Source organism: Anneissia japonica, unplaced genomic scaffold, assembly GCF_011630105.1.
Source record: "Anneissia japonica isolate Jap-2015-1 unplaced genomic scaffold, ASM1163010v1 scaffold287736_len1891122_cov214, whole genome shotgun sequence".
NCBI lineage: Eukaryota > Metazoa > Echinodermata > Crinoidea > Comatulida > Comatulidae > Anneissia > Anneissia japonica.
In genome coordinates, this window is record NW_022756106.1 from 601696 (window position 1) to 615464 (window position 13769).

A 13769-nucleotide genomic window follows, 5' to 3' on the forward strand; every position below is an offset into this window, starting at 1 on the left:
GTATATATACTTTGTTTTTCGCAGTGCTTTTTACAATGCCTTACTGGCTGTATGATAAAGATGAGCTCGTCAACACCCCATCCACCAAAGATTCCATTGACCCTTCGACTGAAGCAAGATATCGGAGAGAAGGGGCCCGCTTCATCATAGAAGTTGGCACAGAGCTTGGACTGTATCCTTTTATAACATAAGGTTTTATAGTCAGAATGTTTAAACATCACTCTCTATATTAATTCTCTTGAATATATTCTACAAGGCTTTCTAAAGACAGTGAATCATAATGAAGACTCTCCCTTATATTATAAATCATTGAGCCCCACCCCCATATATATCACTGTGTTTTTATTAAACAATATTATGCCTTGGAGAGTATCTGTCTCTTATACACATCTAGATGTGTATAAGAGACAGGTACTTATTTTGGTGACACGGTGTTGGGTGGCAGTTTACTCCTCCATATTGGTTTCCAATGTCATAATTACAAAGTATAAAAACATATATAAAAAAGTAAAGCTATACAAGGTTAGTAATAAGGTGCTATTGTATTTTTGTAGTATTTATACTAATTGTGTTGTGTACGTGATACTTAATCAATTAATACGACGGAGAATTACCTTTACCTTACCATTCATAAGCCTAAGTTTGATAACATTATTACACAGCCATCTTTATTACTAGGCCTTGTATACAAGTAATTTTCAATTGAGATCTAATGACTTATTAAATATACAACAAAACAAAATATCGTGTTTTTTTTGTGTTTTTTTTTTCAAGTTTTTAGGTCGTCGCTAGATAATGGATAATGTATCCGCAAACGCGTTAGCTTATAATCGTAACGCAATACCTTCCAAGAAGCAGAACGGGATTACGGCGCCGCCGCATAGCGGCGCTATACAATCTTTGATTACGGAACGTCGTGTCGTCAGCAGCCAGGCAAAGCAAGCAAGCAAGCAAGCAAGCAAGACGTCTGCTTGGATTTTTCGTTACGTTATTCCAGTTTACAATTATAATTATCTAAAAGGTATAGGTTAAAGATTCTAGATGACGTTTATTTAGTAATATACGATGTATGGTGTAGATTGTATGTATATTAGTTATTATACAAGCCAACACTGCCGACGGCGCCGCTAGCCCTAGGCTAGGCTCCTAGTCTACTCAGGCTAGGCCTAAGCCTCCTGATCTAGGCCTACGCCTAGCTTTGTCGGGACCGGCGTGGCCCTAGCCTAGCACTAGAAATATTTCCTAGCTAGGTCAGGGCCAGGGCTCTAGTTAGAGACTCACTGGGCTATTTAAGAAAGCTATTAAATATTATACACACGTTACAGTATTCTCCAGCCAGTTCAATATAATTATAATAAGCTAATTTGAATTATTACTACAGAGGTATTTTATTAGTTAGCCCACCATATGGGCCATAATATGGTATCCGAGGGGTTAATTCACTGATGACATCGGCAAGCTGACTGATCAAATTAACCATGGAAGATAAAACAAAAATAATTAATAGAGCATTAATAAAACAGTAATAAGTAAAATTAGTAAAACCAATTTGATTTTAAATAGACAGATGACTATAAACAATAAATTTAAATGTGTAGGCCTATGTACACAGTATTTACTATGGTTTTGTAATTTATATATTTTTATTTTTGTACTATTTGTTAAACTTATATATAATAAATAATTTAATTAAATAATTTAACAAAATAGTACAAATAACGAATAAGTTAATTGAAATGTGCCGCAATTAACGCACTACATTCACTGAGAGACGCGCTTGGTGTTTCATAGAAATGACCAGCGGCTCAACCGGTCATATGCCTGTAAACTATTTTACTCTTTTATTATGTCAAAAGAGCAGTTCGCTATATAGTGGAACGTCCATGAGAGCTCTTTTCCTCCATCCGCTTGTTGGCACTATATCTTACAATCAATAGAGTAGTTCGCTATATGGTGGAACGTCCATTCCACTCGAATTGTGTTCAGTCAGTTCGATTTGACCTGTAAATGACCTCGGCAACAATTGGCGATTATTGTGCGATGCCCTGCCTTCGTGTGGTTTGCGACGAGTGGTCAGATGTGATGGAATAGGCCCTAGGAGATCGTTTTTCTGTTTGTGTATGACTTTGAAAGCATTTTCTTTTTCAAAATAATGAAAATTTTCGTGCGGTAGATTTTTAGGCATGTGGGCGTGGATGCACATCTACATTCCCTAGGCCTTAGTGATTGGTTGATTACTTAAAATTTTTTGGTGTGTGATGAGTCTTGACTCCTAATGTTATACTGTATATATACTTTGTTTTTCGCAGTGCTTTTTACAATGCCTTACTGGCTGTATGATAAAGATGAGCTCGTCAACACCCCATCCACCAAAGATTCCATTGACCCTTCGACTGAAGCAAGATATCGGAGAGAAGGGGCCCGCTTCATCATAGAAGTTGGCACAGAGCTTGGACTGTATCCTTTTATAACATAAGGTTTTATAGTCAGAATGTTTAAACATCACTCTCTATATTAATTCTCTTGAATATATTCTACAAGGCTTTCTAAAGACAGTGAATCATAATGAAGACTCTCCCTTATATTATAAATCATTGAGCCCCACCCCCATATATATCACTGTGTTTTTATTAAACAATATTATGCCTTGGAGAGTATCTTGAAAGAGTTAAGGTAATTTACTGGAACATATATGCTTTTATACAAACAATGATGTTTTCCATTTTTTATTCTCTTAAAAATATTCTACTATGCTTTAAAAGACTGTGAATCATAATGAAAGCTTGTATACAGGTCTGAGGTATATTTGTTGGTTGATGGTCAGCCAACCGTCAGCCGATAGTGTGTGCCCGGATTTAGTGCAAAGGAGTGCCGCATATGTAGGAGATATTTTTGATATTGGAAATAATTTTTGCCAGTGTAACTAAATACAGTATATCAAAATAACAGTAAAACATTTGAACGAAATTAATATCAACATATTGCACCTGTTATTTTTCTTAATGTTTTTCTCATAGCCGTTTTGACACCATGGCTTCTGGTGTTGTTTACTATCATCGGTTTTACATGATTCATTCTTTTAAGGAGTTCCCTAGATTTGTAAGTAGTTGCAATTTATACCCTCTCACTCATGTTTTTCCTAACCAGTACACTTCTGCTTTAGGTACTAACCTCACTGTCTGAAAAAATGAATTCAGGAACTAATGCTTTCTGTATTTATTTATATAATACAGGCTGTTATAGCTTGTGCAGCACAGATGATGATACTTGCCATCCCAAATCATTATACTGTCAGTAATTGTTAAACTGAGTAAATAGCTTATGAATGTGACAGTATTGTATACTTTAGTACAGGGAAGCGGTAGTATGTCGATTCCTGTAAATGACCCATAATTTTAAAGCTTGTAATGTGGAGAATAAGAATACAGTTTATTAAAAAGTAATTTTTCATGTTGTTGTCCCTAATGTTGGTTTTGGCATGGCAAGCCCCATATATGGTCATACTGGACAAAAAAAAAATACAAAACTCTTACAAGATGCAGTATATCTTTTTCCTGCCTATAATTAATATTAAGTTGTTTTGAATTTTTCTTTATTGACATTATTAGGTTACAGGAGCGGCATGCTTGTTTCTGGCTGGTAAAGTTGAAGAAACTCCAAAGAAATGTAAGGACATAATACGAGTAGCTCGTATTCAGATACCGGATGCTCACTGGACGTTCTTTGGTGATGATCCTAGGGTAGGTGTCAAAAATGTTTAAGTTATAAACAATTATTGCATTGAATTAAGATACTATAGAGCCAACACTATTTAAATACATTTGAGAAAGACTGAATTAAAATATTATATTAGATAATTTTTTTTTAGATAAATTGAATACATGGTGTTTATGTTGTTATTGTTATATTATTTATAACATTTATTTATTTATTAAATATAATAAAATAGCAATAATATCATTGTATATAATACGGTATTGTAGATATTATCATTTATTTTGAAAGTAATGTTAATATCATATAATAAATGAAAACAATTAAAATAATGAATTATATTGTTGAAATTTATTAGTGGTTGTTAAATCAAAATATTTTTTTTTTATTTATGATGATTAGGAAGAGATTATGACGTATGAGAGAATCCTGTTACAAACTTTAAAGTTTGATCTCCAAATTGAGCATCCATATTCGTACCTTCTGAAGCATGCAAAGTCATTCAAAGGCGAGAAAGACAAGATTCAGAAACTTGTGCAGATGGCCTGGACATTTGTCAATGACAGGTGAGCAGGGCAAGTTGTGGTTTGGTGGTTAAAGTACGAGTCTTATAATCACAAGGTTATGGGTCCAATTCCTGCAAATGTCAGAATTTTTCCCAATGTCGAAAATTAATCTATTATTGTTAACTGTATTTTACTGTTATTATAGAGTACAAAAGTTGTGTCATCACAACACCAGGTGGCGCCCTTTGTTGTCAACCAGACGTTGGTTACCATTCATTACGAATGAATGACTTCAAAATCTTAATGGATTAGTATTGGCTTTCTGGAATAGACATTTTAAACCTAATAATTTACCATCAAAATGTACTAAAAACACAAAAGCTTGCATTATATTAGTTATCGAACACACATGTAATCATCAATTAAAATTTACAAAGAAAAATTAAGATACAACATCTTAATAAATACGTTAGAAATTGGGATCAATGGTTTGCCAGTGGAGATAATGGGTACGGTTGAACGCATTTTGTGTCGCCGATAGCAACCGAGTAGTATCATGCAGTGTCATGACGTAACACTGTATTACTCTAATTTATATTGATAATTTTGCTATTACTATTATTGATTACTTTTACTTTCTTCTAATTTGATAATTAGTATTATGTTTCTAAATTTTGGATAACAAGTGCACATACTTTTAAAGGGTCTTGTAAATATTATACTATATTACAATTACATTTACCGATTACCGATAAATTATGATTCTAAATATTAGGCCATGCCATTGCTGTTGTCATTATTGTTATTATTATTGTTGCTGTTAACAGTTATTAATTTAAAGAATTACTGGTATCTTTACCCAGTGGCGGCTCTAGGATATAATTTATGGGGGGGCTAAGATATCCGACTAGGGGATAAGTATTTATGGGTGTAACTATAGCCGAAGGCCTGAGCCAGGGTGGGTATGGGAGGGGATGTCCCCTCCTCCCAAAACGAGATATGAAAAAAAAAAAAAATTGGTACTTCTAGACTAGTAGATGGCCGGAAATGGCTGGGATGGGAAAAATAGGCCTATTTTTTTCCCTTTTCTATCCAACTGCCCGACGAGCTTTGGCCAATGGGGGCTTGACCAGACCAATGGGGAGCTTAAGCCCCCCTGTCCCCCACTGGTGCCGCCTCTGTCTTTACCTGATCTTCGTTTATTTTCAAAGTTCCCATCTCTTGTTTGCTTCTTAACGTTTTTCATGTTTATTATTAAAATGTATTGTATGTGATGATACCAAATAAAAGAAAGTCAAAAAATATTTTAAAACCAGAATCATGCTTGTGAACTTACTATCTTATGTAAAATGTCTTTTTAATGATTTGGTACATCTTTTTTTCCCTCCTTTTTCTGTTTAGTTTGTGCACCACACTATGTCTGGAATGGGAGCCTGATATCATATCCATTGCTTTCCTGTACCTGGCTGGGCGATTATCGAAAAGTGATCTCCTGGATTGGACGTGTAAGAATTCCAGGATAAAATGGTGGGAAAACCTGAACGAAGAGGTTACTATTGACATGTTAGAAGGTGGGTTCAGGTGTATGTCAAATCAGGAAATAACAAATGTTGTTCCTGTTAAGAATTGTTTAAAGAAGGTATGGTTTGTTGGGCCTAATGTTAAGCCTAGTTCTGCAGCCAGATTAGGCACAGCAAGGGTCCTGGATTTGGCTTAAGCAATTGTGACACATTCTGTATCTAGGCTGGCTTTAGCCTCACATACGATTACATAATTTGTTAACCATCATACTGCCTGTCCTTCCTTTTATTTTGCACATTATCATTTGGGTGTTTTAAAATCATAACATGTCCTTTCCTTATACCTTTACACTGATTGCAATGTATTTTACACCAACTAAACATCACATGAACGCTAATAGTTCGGGGTCACCTATTGTGGTACATTATCCTCTGTACATGTCAGTCTGAAAATCAGTGTCCTTACATTTCAGAGATTTGCCATCGGTTACTTGATCTGTATGCTAGTGGGCAACAAGAGAAGAAAGGTGTGCCCCCTCCCACACCTACAAAGGTTTCAACCAAGCGACACAGATCGGTAAGCACACCATATCCCCCTCCTCATATAAACAGGCCTAAGCCCAAAAGATCCCTACCTCAGTAATTGGTTAACAACTATTGGGCTAAATTATCTTCTAATTTTGGTTATCCATATCCTGGTCAACTTCCTAGCCTACAACAGTCTTATAACAAACCTACACATATATATTATTACCTAATTATAATAGAATATGGTTCTGAAATGGTATGGAAAATGGTTGATTTATTTTTATTTTCAGAAAACACCACCAGTTGGAGACGCTGATCACACACCGCCAATAACAGGTACTTTAGTCTATTATTATGTTCGCATTGCTCTTTTTGTGATGTATTGACTATTGTAGTATAATATTTTTATATCTAATTTTCTAAAAAATAGACTCAAAGATTTTTGTTGTTTTTGTTTTCTGTAGAGCCAGTTGCTAAAGTACCAAAACCAGCACCAGTGATTGAACCAAAACCAACACCTGCCCCAATTGAAACGCTGACCCCTGCTGCAAGGCCTACGCTAGACCAACCAGACTGGAGTAAGAAACATGTGCCTCCACCAGTAGTTGCTGCAACAAACGTTGTTCCACCCCAGACCACAACAGCATCTTATCCTCCAATGACTATACCTCCGGTATCCAACTATACAGCTCCGCCCCCTGTGCAACAGCAATACAACCATCCATATCCTGTTCAAACGGGTGGTATACAACAGCCTTATAATCCATCATTCAAAACAGCTCCGCAACAGTACCAACAACCACCGCCTGTAAGCGATGTTCAGAATACACAATATGGTGGATATGGTTCTCAATATGGTGGCTATGCGTCCCAACAACCTCAGCAGCAGCAGCAACCTCAGGCATACAACCAGCCAAATACTTACAATCAGAATTACCCGAGTCAGCCTACACCCTCTGCTTCATACTCTGGCCCACCACCGGTCCAGCGACCTCCAGTTCAACGTCCGCCAGTGACCAATATGAGTGGACCCCCTCCAAACATGAATGTCCCTCCACCAGCCCCAGGTGCTCAAAATGTACACAGGCATGGTAGCATGAATATGCATACAGCGAACATGAGCGTCCCGCCCCCTCCGCTGAGGAATGCACCCCCTACAAACATGAATGTTCCTCATCAGATGGGAGGTCCGACTCACAGGCAACCAACCGTACCTACAAAACCTCCCCCAAACTACGGAGCATTTCCCCCAGCACAAGATAATAAGCCAATGGACTACCCGCCGCAATCACAGTACGGCAACTACAATCAACCACATCCGTCCATGCAACATCAAATGAATACTGCTGTTAGGCCACCACCCCTTCCACAAAATATGAACCCAAGGCCTTCAGTGGGACTACCAACCATCAGAATTACTGGCAGACCTGGGCACATGCGATGAAAAGTTGATGATATCAGGCACTGATTCATTGCAACACAGGATCACAATTAATGGGCTAACATCCTTGACATGAAGTCCTGGAGTTAAGGGAACATGTCAGATCTTATCGAGTCTGACGTGATTAGCCCCCTATAAGGCAAGTCATAGTGATCTATGATAAAGGTAAAATTAGGCTAATGTACCAGATAGCCATCCACTTGTACTCTGCATTCTATACCCTTTTAAATTGTAGTAGATGTATTATAGTGAAAGGGTATTTTTGGTCAGTAGGTATTAGGCAACACAAACGTATTTCTGACCTACTTATGTAATTTAATGAAACAATTTAACCAGCTGTGAAACAACATTTGTGGCCTAAAAGGTTTACTGCTGCACACTGAACTTTTTTGTCTTTATGCATTAGAGATTACACAGTGAAAATGTTATTGGCCTGGGAACAAAAATACATAATTATTAATGTATGGTTCAAAAACTCTATTACTTAACTAATAAAATAGAATTATCTACTGTATTGTGCTATTATTTTTATAGCCTTTGAGATTAAAGTAAGGCGCACACTGCATCGTTATCATACAACTGTTTACTGACGAAACCATCTGAGCTCTTGAGGAGGTGATGCCGTCTGCTGATTGTCCATGGCAAACCAAGTTGATTGTCAGTAATCACAATCTGCATTCTCATGGAATCGTGTGTGCACAGTGTACCCAGCTTAATAGGCTGCCATACCGCAAATGCTTGAATAAGCGCTGCGGTGTTTTGTCGAGAGTATGTGACAAAGACAAGATTTAAAAGATTATGACATTCCAGCATGTTTTGGCCATTATCTCTGAAACAGGATTTGCGATGAGTGACTGGTTTGGCTTGTCTTTGCCACATATATTACCGTGTGTAAATGAAACATCTGAGAAACAGGGTTTTAAATACAATGTATAGTGTTAAAATGAATAAATAACACAAGCATTTCTTTATAAACGTTTATTTACAATGACATAGGACCTATGATAGGCCTACCAAACTACGGGAATAATGTACGCGAGATAGGCAATATGGGAACGGACATGGAAAGCGCCATGCTAATATTTTTTTATAAGCGCCGCTCTCGAATAAGCACGCACCGAAGCCTTTAAAAATGGTATAAGTGCCGCAGCACTTATGTGAGCATTTACTGTAGTTAAACCATTGATAGTCTTGAGTCTTAAATCAAACTTGATAAATATAATAATACTGGGGCGGATCCAGTAGGGAGCACATGCCCCCTGTGTTTTACCACTAAATTTTAAAATTTCAAGGCATATATTGAAATTAGCGCTCTCACATACCTATTCTGAATATGTTGTGCCCCCCGTTTAAAAAATTCTGGATCCGTCCCTGGGTAATACAAGTATATGGTGTGCTCTTGTCTACAGCATTACTATTATTTGGTTTAGCATGCTGAAATGCTTTGTCTTACTTTCCAAAACCCGCAGACTCTGAAAATCTGGCATATTACTGTATAGGCCAGTGGTGTCATGTGTCATTAATTTAAATTGTATCACAACTTGCAAGAGCTTAGAAGGGGCGGCAAGTTGATGATGCAACTATTTTGAGTCTTTCACTGCATCTTGTATGTTACCTAAATAAATAATACTAATTAATAAAGAGAGCTACCAGTGACATCAAATTATATTTCAGTTTCGATTTATTTTTGCAAATTATCAAAAGGTAAAACTAGTTGACAGCAGAAAGTATGGCAATTCAATAATTAAATATAAAAACATGCATGCCATTACTTGATAGCATATCACTCACAAAACATATTAGGTGGGAAGAGAGGACAGAAGAGAGAGAGGACTTGCCTACAGAAGGAAAAGACGCTAATGCATGCTGATGTCCAGATGCACCAAAATGGATCAAGATCTGATGGTAGTTGATATGTATGTATGTATATATGTAGAGAGAAAGGAAACGCACAAGTGACAAGGGATGTAATGAGCAGAGAATACTAACGTTTGAATATTCATCCAACTTTTTGAAAGACTTGCAAATGTTTCTGGTGTTCCAGCTAGGATAGCTTCAATATCAACAACTTTTCCTTTAGGAATCTTCCCAGTTACTTCTTTCCCAATGGCTAACACCAAACCAATGGCTACTGTATATGCAACAACACTGTTGAAACAATGTAAAATATTTTTTTAAATTATATACATGAAATATTTCATTTAATAATATTTTATTTTACTTTTATTTAAGTTGAATATTACAGAAAATATTGGTGGTGGTTTAGTGGTTATTACCAGAAGTGATGCTGGAGGGGAAACAGACTCCGCTCCGTAAAGTCCAAACCCCCAGTCAGCCATGACATGTCAGATCGGAATTTTGAAATTCTTTTTGTATAATACTGTTTCAGAAAGGTTAAGATGGCTGTGAACCTCTACTAGGAATTTGCTCCTGGATCACTCCCCCTCCTCTAGAAATATCACACCACCCTGTCTGACAGCTTAGCCCCCAGTTGTGTTAATCCTAGCACCACCAGTGGTATGACCACAGCTAATACATAAGGATAGCAATATAGTGAACAGCCCCTTTGCCGATCTAATCAACTTACCTACTCCCTCTTGATAACGGCATAAGATTGTAAAAATAGTATGCCAGTGAAAGAATTAGGTTTGTGATGCGTTCAAGCTCCTAAATAAATTTTTAAAAAATGAGACTCAGATTAAAAAAAAGGCATACTTAGTACATTTTATCATAATAATAACTTGCACATAAAAGTAAATGATTGGATTTATTTTTTCAGTTAACTTGCACATAAAAGTAGACAACTGGATTTATTTTTTCAGTTAGTAGCTCAAATCTGTCAATTACAGTGGCGGATCCAGGAAATCAAAACAGAGGGTGCAAGCATAGAAAGTAGGTCTATAGAGGATGTGGGCCATAGAGAGTTGGGGCTATAAAGTGTGGGAGGCCATAGAGAGTGGAACCATAGAGGGGGACATATAAGGTGGGGCCATAGGGGGTGGAGTCTTAGAAGGTGGGGTCATAGATAGTGGGGCCAGGAAGGTACTTTCACAGATGGAGGTTCCAGACAACCTGAAGTCCAAAATTTTAAAGGTGTCACCTAAAGTTGGCTATAAATGGCAGTCTCAGACTTTACATTGAATGTAATATTCTTTTATCCCTCATTAAAAAATAAATTTACAAAAATTAGGCAGGTGCGGATCCAGTAGGGGGAACGTTTTTCCACAAAATTTTTAATTTTCAATGCATATATTGAAATTAGCGCTACTCACAGGGGCGGATCCAGAGATGTCCAAAAGGGGGGGCCGAAATTTGGCCGATCGAGACAACACTGAAATAGGAGGTCCGGGGGAATTTCCCCCACAAAATTTCTGTGTTTTAGACGCCCAAAAATACCATTTGAGGCATTCTGGGCTATCGTTTTTTTCTTTTTCTTTTTTTCTCTTTTTTTTCTTCTTTTTTTTACCTCTCAAAAGGGGGGGCCTGACTCACTTATCTATTCGGAAAATATTGTACCCCTCCCATATGAAAAATTCAAGATCCGCCCCTGGTGGGCCTGCGCTGGCATCTCCCTCCTGGAATCTGAAACTGTTAAATAAGATAATAGTATCTTTGTGTGATATTACTTACTGAGTCTTTTAGAGAACCATGAGCCTTTTTCATTTCTTCCGTCAAACTCTGCCAAATGTAATCTAACTCTACATAGTACTGTTCTGTCCGTTTCTTTGTCGTTGCCGTATCAAGCGAAAAGAGAACATTCCCAGTTCTATAGAAAGGTAATGATGTTAGTGTTAGCTATTAAAATAATTCATATACTGTACTGCATTCAAATCAAGCTAAATGTGCACCACCTTCACATAAATGATATACATCCAAAAATATGCCAGAGAGAAATCCAGGGTTGCAGCAAAAAATAGAGTGAATTGATTCTTTTATAGTTCAGGAAATTGTGTGGCACATTAGGCCAATTTTTAAAAAAATTATTGTGTTGGCCATGCCCAACCGACCCAAAATGTACAAAAATTGAGGTTCGGCATTTTATTTATTGACTTTTTTTTTTTGACTACAATGAAAAATATTTTTTTAATGAGATAAAAAGGCTAGAATAGGCCTATCTTGCTGGACAGTAGCAGATTGACAGTGTATAAATGTAATAGTTTTGCTATTCTTTATAGATTTTAAAATGGTCTTTGTTGTATTTTTGTGTATTTTCTACTTTTTAGACATAAATACACTATTGATAAAAAAAAAAAGAAAAAAAAATGTTCCCCTACCCTACCGACCTACCCATTTTTAGGATTTTCCTAAATCGTGGCCAACGCAAGAATTTTTTTTTTTTGGCCTTATTAAGCATGGTATTTCACAATGATTCTTGCTGCAGAATTCTGTATTATTTCAAATTTAGCAATTACAGAATTGCATGCAGTAACTTAGTTGTGTGGTGATAATGCATGGGTGCAGAAAGCTAGCCAAATCCAGGTAATGTCTCATGAAACGTAACTTCTGCAAAAATAGTACTAGATTCCGTTAAACTCTTCCTGTTTTTGTGAATAACATTACAATATGTGATATTTATAGACTAAAAGCCAACATAATGAAAAGAAATGATTGAACAACAATTTATTATACTGAATAACATATTTTATATGTATATGCATAAATGCATAAAGTTCAAAATCAATAAATAACTTATTAAAAAAAATACTTACACATCTCCTGTTAACGCAAAAATTGATCCTTCTAATCGTTTACTACTATCTTTAAATGCTGCAATTTTTGTTGATACCATGAATCCAGGCCCAAGGGGAGTGGTCATCTTTATCTTCTTCACCACCTGCAACAGCCGCTCGCAGCTGTCAACTTTTTCTATCGCACTGATAAGTTTTTCCTCTGGTTTTCCAAGGCTGGAAAAATATATATTTTAAATTTTACAATTCAATCTCATCCAACAAAGATTAACACGCTAATTACAAGACAGAAAACAAAGGCATATTCATTAGTGATCAGATTTAATTTTTGACTTCTCTGATAAGGTAAAACACTTGCCAACATATAGGGATAATGATTTCATATCACCCCACACATGGGCATAATTTAAAATCACACCCATATATGGATATATGATGTCATATCATACCCATATATGGGCAAATCCCAGGTACTTGTCACATAATAGTGCAGACAAAGCTTAACAAACATTCAATTTGGTAAAAAGCAACAACACTAAAAGGAAATTTATTTAAGAAAATAAACATAATTTTGCAGCACTTCTTTCATGCTTTTTAGATTTCCTTAAGTAGAATAAATAGAAAACTATAAATAGCACTGCCTCAAAACATTTAACATTCAAATACACATCCTACCAAATATTCAATAATGCATTTATCATTTGTTCATAGTGTATACCAATGCAAATTGAAAATATTTTTATCATATTGAATACCCTCTGTAATTAATTATGCCACCTTGTTTTTTTGCTATCTGACTTAACTGCATGAGGTAAGGTAACAAAAAAATGAAAGAATGATAAACAACGTTAATGTGATACTAGCAAAAATTAGATTTATTTTACAAAAAATAAACAAAGGTGCATCACTTGCAATCCAGACAGAAAATATCTTTAAACAGCTGATGAAGCCAAACTATTTTGATTTATAAAAAAAATAAGATAGATAGAACTGAATCTAAAAGAAAATGTAATGTGTGTGTGCTTAGTCATATTAGAATGATTTAAATAAATGCTTCCAAAAAGGTCCAATACAATATATTGATTTTTAATTTCTATTCTTAATAAAAGCTGATAATAAATATTTAAGAAAAACATATTTCCTCTTCTTATCATTTTTAATTAAAACCAGTGGAGGTGTATCTCCATACTAAAGTTACTAAAGTTACTTTCATGTGATTTACTATTATTCATTGCGTATTAAGAATACCTTGAATAAATAGGTTCTAATGGGAAAACCCAAGGGTGTATACCACTTGGCCTCATAGTCGAGTGGCCGAGCGGTAAGGCAGGGGCGCCGCTAGCTACAGCCTTTAACATCGGCGCTGGTTCCA

General features: G+C 36.1%; 2 protein-coding genes across 3 annotated transcripts in view; one reads left to right on the top strand and one right to left on the bottom strand.

Moving 5' to 3' along the window:
- The first annotated feature begins 28 nt into the window (after positions 1 to 28).
- Positions 29 to 9372, top strand: LOC117123908 (cyclin-K-like). Of its 2 annotated transcripts, XM_033269975.1 has the most exons (9): positions 928 to 1021; positions 2310 to 2457; positions 3018 to 3099; positions 3609 to 3740; positions 4117 to 4280; positions 5622 to 5791; positions 6214 to 6317; positions 6559 to 6604; positions 6733 to 9372. In XM_033269975.1, exons 2-9 carry the CDS (start codon positions 2321 to 2323, stop codon positions 7710 to 7712), a joined length of 1815 nt encoding a protein of 604 aa, XP_033125866.1. In that variant the 5' UTR covers positions 928 to 1021; positions 2310 to 2320; the 3' UTR covers positions 7713 to 9372. The 2 variants fall into 2 exon arrangements, with proteins under 2 accessions (XP_033125867.1, XP_033125866.1); XM_033269976.1 differs by lacking the exons at positions 928 to 1021; positions 2310 to 2457 and adding an exon at positions 29 to 172.
- Positions 9373 to 9586: 214 nt separating this feature from the next.
- The window catches only part of LOC117123910 (tetratricopeptide repeat protein 13-like), a gene marked incomplete in the record, with an annotated part of 24632 nt that continues 20449 nt past the window's right edge, over positions 9587 to 13769 (bottom strand). The window contains 4 exon segments of the mRNA XM_033269977.1: positions 9587 to 9857; positions 10297 to 10376; positions 11340 to 11475; positions 12419 to 12613. Of these exon segments, the coding sequence (XP_033125868.1) occupies positions 9602 to 9857; positions 10297 to 10376; positions 11340 to 11475; positions 12419 to 12613 (667 nt within the window).